Raw genomic sequence first — 12,302 nt, forward strand, 5'->3', positions numbered from 1 at the left:
ACACTAAAAGACAATAAATTCTGACATTTCACTTCACACTTGACATAAAAGACGATGCACAATGCTGTGAAAAAGTAAGACATTGTAGACAGTGGGTATTAATCAGATTGTATTGATTTTCCTAAAACTGCAGTAGAGGAATTAAAAGTTTGATGACGGGAGAAAAACGTGAAGTAAATGCAGTTGGAAATAACTACTGATAGCCTTTAGTTCGAAAAACAAAAGAACTAGCAATTTCAATTTCATTTCCCGGCAATACAGAAGACAATTTCAGGTCATACAATGTGCAAAAATGGGTATTCTACAGTTTAAACTGGAACCAATGGTATACAACAACGGGTTCTAAGTTGGTCCCGCGAATATGATTACACCTGGCCACAAATGGCAATGCACTGGTTCAGAGGTTACTTGAGTGGTTAGAAATAAGTTAACAAGCGGCAACTGATGTATGATTCTACATACGAATTTCACAGTTAACAGATACATTGGCTTCGTATCAAAAGCAGCCCAAATGCTTAGAAGACAGTGCTTCTAGGCAATAGGGAACTTCCAAGCGAGAAAAATAATAATGAAACATGAGACAGAATGAGACTAACCTTTCTCGTGGTTGCTCTGTCCTTGGCCTTTCAAATCTCAATGATCCTTCATCTTCTACTTTCCATGGTCGTGTCTCTGCAAAAGAGAAACAACAGTCATGTGTTAACTTAGATGAACCGTACAAGATCATTCTCAAGATAATTTTAACTGCTTCTTAGAGCACGAATTTCATCGTTTATTCTAAAAATAGAAACCAAAAGATATATATATATATATATATATATAAGTAAAAAATTCACAACCCGGACAGTAGGAATGACCTTGAGTATTAAGTTGGCTATATTATGTAACTAACTGCTGTGCAATGAAAAGAACAAGAGAGTAAGAAATTCGCAAACAACTTGCCAACGGCCAAAATGCTCAGGAGTGCAAATCAAAATTAAGATATATATTAAAAAAAACACAATAGCTAGAGTACATAATGTTTCACATTCAGTTGCTGATACAGCTACGCAAGGGATAGAAAGATACATCTTGTAGTATTTGCCATTGCAGCTGATGCTGCTCGTCAAGCACCCGCCACGGAACACCAAATGCGAACTCTATAGTATTGCCCTGTGCTAAATGGGATGTTGTCACGGCGCTTCTCTGCAGTACATTCAAAACAAACCACATGTAACTGCTACAACCAGATTGAACAATTTCTTTCTTTGAAAAGAACTAAGAATGCATATCCTGCCAGTCTGTAAATAACGCAGGTAATGAAATTGATGGTAACTTACAGGATCTTCAACGGCAAAATCTCGCCCTAGAGCAAGATCAAGATGGCCAGGATACTTTGATGGGTGCGATTTTTTGAAATCGGTAATATCAAAGCGAGTAGCGGTCAAAGGCCTGAGGTCGATCAAAGTTAGATACTTAGTAAATCACACACATCATGGAGAGTGCCAGTGGTGGATAACTAACTAGAGGAATAAACTACCGCTTCACCATACTGAGGATAAATGAAAGCAAATGTTAACCATCAAGGCCTTAACAGGAACTTAAAAGATATTTTAGCAGAGCTGTAAGACATCCGAAAACGTCTAACACAGATAAGAGTTCACCAAAAGGAAACGTATTGAAATTCCTCATAAAATGATGGCAACAGCAATGGAGGGCTGGAACACCTGTTCGCCACTACTACACAGCTTGATTCCATCTTGTGCAGAAACTCGTCAGCTTTCTTGGCAGACGGTAGCTTCAATAGCGCTGAAGCTAAAAAAAAAAAAGGACACAATCGATTAGAACTAGATATGAATGATTAATAAGCCTCACTGAAATTCCCGATTCTCGTTCAGTAAATCGTGGATCTACAGCAATCTCTAAGAACTGCTCAAAACATTGAAAGACGTTGAACTGCTAAGACTTTAAGCAGCAAATAGGGCATAATTAAATACAGAGAGACGAACGCACTAGTATTATAATTGAAAGAAACTGGTGGGGCTATTCGAACTTCACATTTCATCCTCATTTCAGCAGTAAATGCTTCCTGCATGTTATAAAAAGAGTCAGTTGTTCTTTCCAGTTGTGAAGACACTAACTTTTGCAAAACGGCTTTCATTAGTTGATGTCACGATGAGCATTCCAAAATATTCATGTGTCCCTGCAAACAAAGCCATACAAACTTCTCTTCCAACCACATTTATTATATCAAGCTGAAACAAAAAAGAGCAGCAACTGTAGTGTTGTAAGAAACTTCAAAGTGGAGTTCTAACCGCCAAGTCATCAGAATGCAGTCCTGGGTCCACATTCTTGAGAAGCAAAACCCTGTTGCCTTGGATTGCCGGAACTATTGATGCATCCCAGTCCTGTAATGGTCAACCAGAATCCAAATTAGATTGGATGGCTCAATCCCCATTGTCCGTCCTGTGAGAGAACTACAATATAGTCCTAAACTACGGACATAGATGCTACTGACCTCAACTCTTGCTTTGGGAACTTGTCGATGACGTTTCTCCTGCATCCACACACGCCTTAAATTCAGCAATTCATGTACGAGTATATCCATAAAAAACGCATGTCAAAAGGAACCTACAATCCTCTTCAACAATCATAAAATCAACTTAATTTGGTAGCATAGTGCTCGGCTTGAAGGCTTCACAAATAGGTCTCCAATGGTCATCCAAGACTTGTACAGGATTCTCCAAGCAAAAAGGTAGCGGCGGATCGTAACCTGTTGAGCATTCGGGGCGTCGTTAGGTCTGTCCGTCAAAATTGTACTCAACTCTTCCCTTGGTGATCCAGGTCGAATAAGCTCCTTGGCTGTGGATAAATTCTCTTTTCTTGCAGGTACGTCTAAAGCTGGGGAACTAGATTGTCGATGACTCTGATTTGATCCCCGAGCCACATCTTCGTCCTTTTTGTAGCTGCTATCAACATCACCTTTCTTCAACTCTTTTGAATTGCTGGGACTTGCACAATGAAAATTTGTGCCCTGCTCCATTGCACTTGAATTTATAGGAGGCTTTGAAGATGCATCATTTGGAGTCTCAGTTAGTGAAGTCGTGCCTGATTTTGTACCACTTGAAGTGCCTGTATGAACGTTGGAAATCTTCCTTGCACTGGTTGAAGGATGCGACAGACTGGGTGCCTGCGTGCGTAATGTTTTCTCGTCTAGCCCAAGAGAGAGTCTTGAGGATTTTTCATCAGCTCCAGTCTTCGCTTCACGACTATCACGAGAGGTAGCCCAAATGTCAGCGTCATCAGCTCCTTTCTGTTTTCTAAAAGTCTCATTCCAAGTTGGAACATTAGACATTTCAACAGGCTTAGAAATTGTGTTCTGCAACCCCTCGGCACGTGTCTCCTCGGCTTTTCTTGGTTCTTCAACTCTCACCCCGCCACCTTTTATCTCAGCCTGAGTAAATTCAACTAAAGCAACTGAGGAATTTGAATCTCTCTTCAATTTATCCTTCCCTTCAAGAGGAGCTGCTTCTGCATTAGGCACTGAGGGAAAAGGCCGTTCGGCCTTGACATGCAGATTTGCATGTCCTTGTCCTAAATTGCTCTTTGCTGGTGCTGGAATACCTAAGACTACTATCTGGTGCTCAACTTTAGATTTTCCATGACCATGCGCTTCGTTATTTTTCTCAATAGCTTCCTTCTTTAACTCAACTTCAAAATTCTTAGGTATATGGACTTCGCTCTTTTCATCCACAATGTTGGTTTTCTTTGGCTTGGCTTTAACCTTCTTTTCCCTTGCAAGGTCGGCCTTCTCAAACTGGGCTTCAAAAGTGTTTTCTACTATGACGTCGACATACCCTGGTTCAGCTTCTGAGTTCTTTACCTTTTTACCATCAGGCTCTTCTGGTTCGATGTCAATTTTCATTTCCTCTATGACGACGGCCTTAGGTGACTCGACTTTTGATCGCTTGGGAGTATGTACTTCATTCTGTTCCTCTATTACTCCAAGCTTCTGTGATTCCGAAACTAATTCAGTGCTCTTCCTTTTCTTCGTCCTCTGCTCCGTTGATTCTCTCGAAGGAGCAGGTGACACTTCAGGAACAGACAAGTTTTGAGCACAAGCAGCATCCTGATGGGAGGACACTGAAGCAGGAGATTGACAGAGCACTCGAGATGAAGACTCGATCTGAAAGCAGAATTTAAACCAAGTCACAAATAAAGTGCGCATGTGGGACATGAGTAGGAGATGGAAGACCTGGTTAGAGATTGGTACGATATTATGAACAACATAACATTATTACATGATTAAATGACGCACTTATAACACTGAAATGTGCACAAAGTGCATGAAAGATATATGAAAACCGGGAGAGGCCTCTTCTGCAAGGGGTATAGTGTACAAGTTTCACGGGGCATATGACGTAGACTGAACAACGATTCAGATAACGAGAAGGAGCAGGAAAAAGTGAGGATAATGAAAGAAACAAGAAAAAAGGTAGAAATTCCGGAGATGAAGCACAAGAATAAAACCTGTGAAAAGGAGCGTCCCGGAATCTTGGCTAATAGCCACTCCCTCCTGTTAAAAACTTTTTGAGCTGCAGCCCAATCCACATAAACCACTTAAATCAAATCCAAATTTTAAGCAACTCGGAAACCCATCAAGTGTCCGCTCTGAGGGACAACAACAACAACAACAACAACAGTAAAGTAAAGGTCATAATGCTTGCGGAACATAAATCAGCAATCACAACATACCTCCAATGGCCTCTACAACACTATCAAGCTCAACAACTTCCTTGTTTTCAGGATCATACGCTTTATGGAAAAAGTAATCGGCAGACTCAATTTGATTATCAGAAGGAATCTCGTTGAAGCCATCCTCATCCTTTGCAGTGCAAAATATGATGCATCTACTGGCTATTTCCTCCTGGACATAGATGTCAATTAGGGCTAGTTAGGTCAAGCTCCATAACGTACATTATCACATAGGCTACACAACTCGTTAGGCCGAAGTCCATAAAACTCCAGATTGATGCTTACCAATGACATATCGTCCTCCACGCCGGGCCCTTCCCCTGATGCCAAGAACCGCTCCTTCGATTGTGGGGTGTAACCCAATGCTTGGACAGCAGACGGAGATAACTCAAAGAGGGAATAGAACCTCCGAACTTTACAAACCTTTCTGTCTTTCAACTGAGAGAGCTTCATAATTTTCCCAATATGACCGGGTTTAGATTCAAACGAGCATCGCACACAATCACCAACAACAAGCGTTTCACCACGTATGGTAACAGACTTGTACGTGGTTGATCCCAGCTTCGGACCCCACACATAACTCTCTTCTTTGATTCCATCCACGCTCTCCTTCCTTAGAGCACCCACTTCATTTTCCTCCATTTCTCTTCACTTCCTGGCCTCTGAACTCAAGTAAATTGCAAAATTCACGCACTTGACTTATAGTGCAGTGTTTCAATACATGGTTTTCCCAGTCATGTATCGTACACAATATTCAGGGCCCTGCTGCAAGCACCATGCACTTCGAAAGGCGAAATTGAAAACCCCGTAACTACCATTTTACCCCGCACTTCTTCGATCAAACCAAGTTGCATATCTTAAGGTGCCACAAAAGCTTTTCGAACTGCGCAAAAGACCTTTGCGAAGTCTAAAACCCTAATCAGCGCGTCTGGTTTTGAGTGAAAAGAAGCCATCAAATCCACGACTGCACTGCAATCACCAAGTATATATCATTACCAAATGATCAAAATCGACACATCCAGGTCACAGCTAAAAACAGCAAACAGAATTACTTGACTAAAACCCTTCGGGAGCCAAATTAAAAGACACAATATGTTGCGATTTGACTGTGTCACTACCAACTTTCGAATGGCATTCACACCTCCGGGAAGATTCTGACCCAATGCAGACTCGCATGAAAGACACACGAAAAATGCAGCACAACATCCGACCGCAGCAAGCACGCAGTAAGGATTACTGCACATTTCAAATTCCTTCAAGAACACAAGACTGATTTTAAAATAGTCATCAGCGCATTCACACTGAAATTTTCCAAGCACTCATGCTACTCATACGAATCTAACTACACATTTCTCTACCTATGTTCAAATTGGAAACAATAATCGACAGTGAGCCAATAATCTCCAATTTAGACCTAAATTGTGAGAATGGGGGCCTAACCAAGTCGAGAACAATCGCATTCCAACACGGAATCCTAAAAAAATTATGTCATTCCAACTTCGACCCAATTCGACCCCACAGCATACAATTGAAACCCACCTTCAAATTCGAGTACAAGATCATCCCCTATGTCCCACACGAGAGAGTGCAACACCGCCACATGACGAAACAATTGTCGTGGGATTCGAACAAAAAAAGGTCCGCCGCGACGAAGGCTCGGGGATGAATGACATATGGATGAATGAGTAACTGATGGATGTTGTCAATGTCATCCAGTGAAACATTGCTTCGTTTGAGGGGTTCTCGGCGGCGAAAGTGAGAGCGAGAGGTATTTAAATGTGTAATTGATGATTTTGTACGTGGCTGATGACGTGGTGAGTTTCGTAAGATAGTGGGTCAATAAAAGTAATTTCAAGGGTTCAGCAGACTTCATTAAAAGTGGGAAATTGTTAAATTAACCACCCTTTTAACTAAATAATATTTAAAGGAGTATATAGAGTGAAACTACAATGATGCAACTTGGATAGAAGAGACATCTATACATGAATACAAAATGAATGAGCACCACTAAGATATTAACTTGTAGAAAGAATGATTCTAATAAATAATACGTTTGAGGCATTCTTGTGCTTTTTGAAATTTCTTGTTTTCTAATCCTATTTTTTTACTTGAAATTAATATAGATACTATTAAATAAGAAATATATTTTTTTAGCAAAAATATGTTAATGATACTTGATTTGTGAATATAAAATCTATGTATTTCAAGTTTTACGTAGTATTTGCTCAATTTTAAAGAATATTGGTTGTAATCCACTCTAAAAAGAACCATAGGTAGAAGCTACTTCAACATCAATTTTATAGCTCAAAATCATTCCAACCACTAAATTCTTCTAAGCTTATATATAGAACTTGAATCTTTTAATATAAAGCCTTGATTTCAATACATTTTTTCTAAAAAAGACAATACATTAGGTATATATTCATATGTATATTATATTTAAAAATTTATAATATTGTAACAAAGAATATAGAAATATACATAAAGAAATAGACAACAAGACATGTATTATTGTCCTAGACATACATAGTTATTTTAATATTTATCTATATGACTAAATAGAAGTAGATAAAAGTAGATTTATTTTGTAATATTCTCTAAAGAAGCTTCCTAGAAGCTTTATAAACATTGCTTTAGCTTTACATGTGTTTGAAGTTGATTGATAGGTTAGAAACTTGGTCAACAACTTAATTACATATTGGTAGCTTGTAATATAAGCCAAATGTGTGGCGCAAATATAAAAAACATGCCTTGTAAATTAGGATATGTGTGTCAAGGACAAGAACTTGATAAAAATAAATAAACAAGTTAGACTTTTCTCAAAGAAAGATGAAAAAATAGAAATAACTAAATATGTATATTAAAAAAGAAACTGGAATGGCTATTGCCAAAAGACAAGAAAACTAGATACCCTTGAAACTAGACAAGAAGCAAGAAAGGAGTTAATGAGTGAATGAGGCTCCACTCTTACTTCTATATATACTACCTACTTAGAAGCTATGTGGCGACGGTCTATAAGACCTACAAAAACGTGTTGACTTTATATAACACATATTTTAACTTGCAAGGCAAGTTTTCTATGTAGGTGCCACATAGTTAGCATGTTCCACAAGCTACCAACATCTATGGCACGTGATTAACTTATTGACCAAGTTTCTAACCTACCAATCAAGTATAAACACATCTAAGGCCAAAGCAATGTCTATACAGCTTCTATGAAGCTTTTCTAGAAGATATTATAAAATTAATCTATTTTTACCTACTTCTACTTAATCATATCACTTAGATAACAATTATAGTAAATATATATCTATGACATTACTCCCTCTTCTATGGACAAGTTCCATGAGGAGTGGTAATCACATGTTGAGGAAGTCTAAGATGCAGCAAATTCTATTTGTCACATACTTTGATCTTTGCTCTCTTCGAAGATAATTGATAGGGCCTCTCAACCATCGATAGTGTCCCATATCAGGATGAGAAGACTACCCAGATATTTAATCGTTGTTGAGGCCTTCATAACTTCCTTCAAATGAAACATTTGGAACACCATCAGGAGTTGTTCCTACCTCTAGTAAAATCACCAAACGTCGGGAGACCCTTCCAAGGTCATGATACCAAACGCGTTGTATCTTGCCATCTATTCAAAGAAAAATATGTCATTCTTGAGGATCTTCACCTCAATTGCATCAACTTGAAGTTTGAAACAATCATAATGTCTCGTACAACAAGTTAGCAAACAAAGGCTCTTGAGTAAAATCCGTTGGTTGTTCGTTCTCCATCTCCTTAATGTCACAACTACAAAGAAGCTACAAACAAGGATTGAAATTAAAATGTTATCTTGTTTAGATCTTGTTTCTTTCATAAGAAAGATTTTCATCTTGATTTTGATGGATGTCGTTGATGAAAAGCCTTCGCCTCTTTTTTTGCATTTACAAGATTCTTTACTGGCTCCCATGTATGTTCACTAATATTATATCCATGCTAATGGATTAGATATTCTAATTTATTTTGGCGCCGCCTTGAATCTAGGAATTCTTCCACTTCAAACTCTTTATTATTATCTACTTCTATAGGAGGAGGTGGAACTTGTCTTCTTCTTGATATGTCTATTGTCTTGTATGGTTCAAGAAGAGACACATGGAATACTGGATGGATTTTTATTGATTCCAGTAGGTGTAAATGATATGCAACTGAATTGATTTGTGCAGAAATAGAAAATGGTCCAAGCCTTCAATAGTCCAACTTATTACAAGGACGAGTGGTCTTGATGTTGCGACGAAGTAACCATACCTTGTCACCTATATAAAATGGTGGTTGTTCCTTTCGACAGACATCTGCATTAATCTTTTGTTGTTCTAAAACTTCTTTTAACTACGCCTTTATTGTTGTATGTAGCTCTGACAAATGATTTGCCAAACCTTTTGCCACAAGATTATCAGCTTTTGAAAAGTCAAAAATATCAAGTTGTAGATGATAACTTTAATTGGCAAAGAAAGGTGTTTATTTTGTAGAAGAATATATCGTATTATTATAAACAAACTCTGCCAATGGCAAAAGAGTTGTCCAATCATCTTGTTGGTAGTTGATGGTACATCTTAAATACTGCTCCAAAATTTGATTAACACGCTCCGTTTGTCCATCAGTTTGAGGATAGAATGCTGAAGATAGTTTTATATCTACTTTTAAAATCTTAAAAAGAATCTGCCAAAATCTTGATACAAACTGAGTTCCTCTATCTAATATAATATCCTTGGATAATCCATAATAGCGATAGATATTGTCAAGAAAGAGCTTAGCTATTTCTTCACCTGTGATACATTTTGTACCATGTACAAAATACGCCATCTTGGTAAAATGATCTACTATCATGAATATAGAGTCATAAGAACCTGAGATTGGAAGATCCGTGATGAAATCAATAGAAACAGAAGACCATGGTTGTTCTAGAATGGATAATGGCCAAAAAAGTCCGTAAGGTCATTGACGAGGAGTTTTTGATCTTGAAAAAATATCAAAAGATTGTACAAAATCTTTGACTGCCTTCCACATTTGGGGCCACCAAAAATCCCTCGATATTAGTTCTAAAGTTTTATTGTACTTAAAATGTCATACTGCTTGAAAGTCATAACAAGCTTGAAGAACATGAAATCAAGCTTCATCTTCTAGAACATATACGAGTCCCTCAAAATATATTAGATTGTTCTTGAATTCAAACTTAGAAGTATCATGAGACTTTGAAGGATTTTCCTTAATATCATGAATAAGAGGATCAGAAGACATACTTAACTGAACTTGTTTAATGAAAGTTGAATCAACAATTAGTGTTGATTTCATTACTCAAAGATGAAGATGCTCTAGCTTCAAGAAAATTGTCTGTTGCTGATCAAAAATAACATTTTCTTCCTTTGATATAAGGTAAGATCGTCTAAAGAGTGCATCTTACAAACCTTATTGTTTTTTCAATCGATAAGTGATCATAAATTTGAAACTTGATAAAAAAATACTCCAATGGACTTGGTGACAATTTAAAATACGAGCTAACATAAAATATTTAAGGTTCTTGTGTTTTGCATATATGGTGATAAGAATAGGAGCACCTTCTAAATAATGGTGTCATTCTTGAAACGAATCCACAATTGCAAGAAGTTCTTTGTCGTGGATCTCATAGTTGATATTGGCTGCTAAATTTTTTTGGAATGAAAAGCTATTGGATGAAGTTTATTATCTATTCCCATTTGTGACAATATGGCATCCAAAGCAAAGTCTAATGCATCTGTTTCCATTAAAAATGGCTTAGAAAAATTGACGCAATACAAGATTGGTGTAGAAACAAAGATTGTCTTCAAAGCTTCAAATGCTACTTCCGCTTCTTGATTCCATAGAAGTTTAATTTGACAAGTCAAACATATAAGTAGAGCTACAACTTGAGAGAAGTCTTTGATGAAGATCCAATAGTAGTTGGCAAATTTCAAAAAGTATTCGACATCTCTTACCATTTTTGAAATCTTCTAATCCATGATAGCTTGAACTTTCTTAGGATCCATCATAAGTTCATCATTTGAAATGATGTAAGCTAAGAAATTGACTTGAGTAGTGTGAAATACTTACTTTTTTATCTTGGCATAGAGTCCTGCATCTCTTAGTTTTTGTAACACACGATGAACATGAAGTTCATGTTCTTCTAAGTTCTTAGAATAGATTAAGATGTCATCTACGTAACAGACAATAAAATCATCTATAAACTCCCAAAAGACATCATTCATTAAATGTTGGAATGTTGTTGGTACATTTGTAAGTCCAAAAGGCATGACATTGTATTCAAAATGTCCATACCTTGTTCAAAACGTAGTCTTCCATTCATCTCCTTCTTTGATGCTTATCAGATTGTATGTTCCTCGTAGATCTATTTTTATATAGATCTTAGCTTGATTCAACTGATTAAAGAGTCCAAATATTAAAGGTAGTGGGTACGTGTTCTTAATAGTGATTTTATTGAATCCTAAATAATCAATACACATTTGCAATGATCTAACTTTTTTCTTTACAAATAAAATTAGAGGTCCTGCTGGAGATTTGGAATGGCATATGAAGTTCTTGGTCAGATTCTCTTCAAAATACTCCTTAAATTCAACCAATTCATTTTGTCATAAATTGTAGATTGGTCCAAATGGCAGTTATGCTCCTTCTTGAAAGTTAATTGAGCAGTCATAGAAACAATGTTTTGGGAGGGTATCCACATTTTTCTTCTCAAATACATCTTAAAAATCTTGATATTGGCTTAGAATGCCACTTAAAGTCTTTCCACCAGTAGAAAGAGGTGTGGCATAAATGACACAAGGTGGTCCTTCTTTTGCAGCATGCAAGAAAGCTCTTACACCTACAAATACAAGTTTAATTGTACTAGATTTATGACTTTTTACTTGATTAACTACGCTCTTAGTTATACTTTCAGAAAAGTTAAGACTACGAGAAGTCCAATCTATTTTAGGATTATTTTTTTCTACCCATGATAAATCTAAAATGATTGGACTAGATGGAAATCTAATGATATTCAATATTATAAAGCTACTATGACTATTAGTTGCTACTTCTATAGGAAGAGTTTCATGAGTAACATCTCTTAAAGACAATGGACGACCATCTATGACATCTACATGAACATATTTAGTTTTCTTCACTAAAAGTATGCTATGTCTTTTAGAAAATTCTTCATATAAAATACATGATAATGCTCCTGAATCTAATAAAGTAAAGGCTTTGTGATGTTTAGGTCTTAAAATAATATTTATCGTAAAACAAAGAGAGGGTTTTGAAGAGAGAATATGATCTTTACTAGGTATTGTACAAGGTTCTATCCGCACGATCTCTATTGTAGTTGGACAAACTCGCTTTCTAACATACTATCTTCTTTGATAGCCGTACTCCTCATTTCATGGTTGTGTTGTTTCTTTGAGTAATGTTGAACAGTGTGCTTAGGTTCTCCACAATATAAGCACAATCCTTGCTAACGATGATAAGTCTTTTCTTGCTCAATAAGAGGTTTGAAATGTACTACATCAATTTAC

General features: G+C 36.9%; 1 protein-coding gene across 9 annotated transcripts; it reads right to left on the bottom strand.

Annotated features, from left to right (window-relative positions):
- Positions 1-205: 205 nt before the first annotated feature.
- LOC141044394 (uncharacterized) lies at positions 206-6,397 on the bottom strand. Of its 9 annotated transcripts, none has more exons than XM_090256233.1 (14): positions 6,274-6,304; positions 5,894-5,987; positions 5,020-5,703; positions 4,735-4,906; positions 4,510-4,574; positions 2,753-4,165; positions 2,498-2,536; positions 2,295-2,387; positions 1,993-2,068; positions 1,707-1,794; positions 1,320-1,431; positions 1,069-1,185; positions 597-672; positions 206-371 (listed from the first exon to the last, which is right to left on the bottom strand). In XM_090256233.1, exons 3-13 carry the CDS (start codon positions 5,374-5,376, stop codon positions 652-654), a joined length of 2,553 nt encoding a protein of 850 aa, XP_090112359.1. In that variant the 5' UTR covers positions 5,377-5,703; positions 5,894-5,987; positions 6,274-6,304; the 3' UTR covers positions 206-371; positions 597-651. The 9 variants fall into 9 exon arrangements, with proteins under 9 accessions (XP_090112359.1, XP_073395297.1, XP_090112361.1 ...); XM_073539196.2 differs by lacking the exon at positions 6,274-6,304 and adding an exon at positions 858-894 and having other exon boundaries at positions 5,876-5,984; XM_090256235.1 differs by lacking the exon at positions 5,894-5,987 and having other exon boundaries at positions 4,794-4,906; positions 6,274-6,397.
- Positions 6,398-12,302: the final 5,905 nt, after the last annotated feature.

This window comes from Physcomitrium patens, chromosome 15, assembly GCF_059467195.1.
Source record: "Physcomitrium patens ecotype Gransden chromosome 15, ASM5946719v1, whole genome shotgun sequence".
NCBI classification, from domain to species: Eukaryota; Viridiplantae; Streptophyta; class Bryopsida; order Funariales; family Funariaceae; genus Physcomitrium; species Physcomitrium patens.

Excerpts from the sequence above, each read along its gene's own strand:
- LOC141044394 (XM_090256230.1), bottom strand. The coding sequence starts at position 5,376 with ATGGAGGAAAATGAAGTGGGTGCTCTAAGGAAGGAGAGCGTGGATGGA. Across the intron at positions 4,907-5,019 it reads TGGAGGACGATATGTCATTG|GAGGAAATAGCCAGTAGATG; the intron begins GTAAGCATCAAT and ends ATCTATGTCCAG. Across the intron at positions 673-1,068 it reads AATGGCAAATACTACAAGAT|AGACACGACCATGGAAAGTA; the intron begins GTATCTTTCTAT and ends TCTCTTTTGCAG.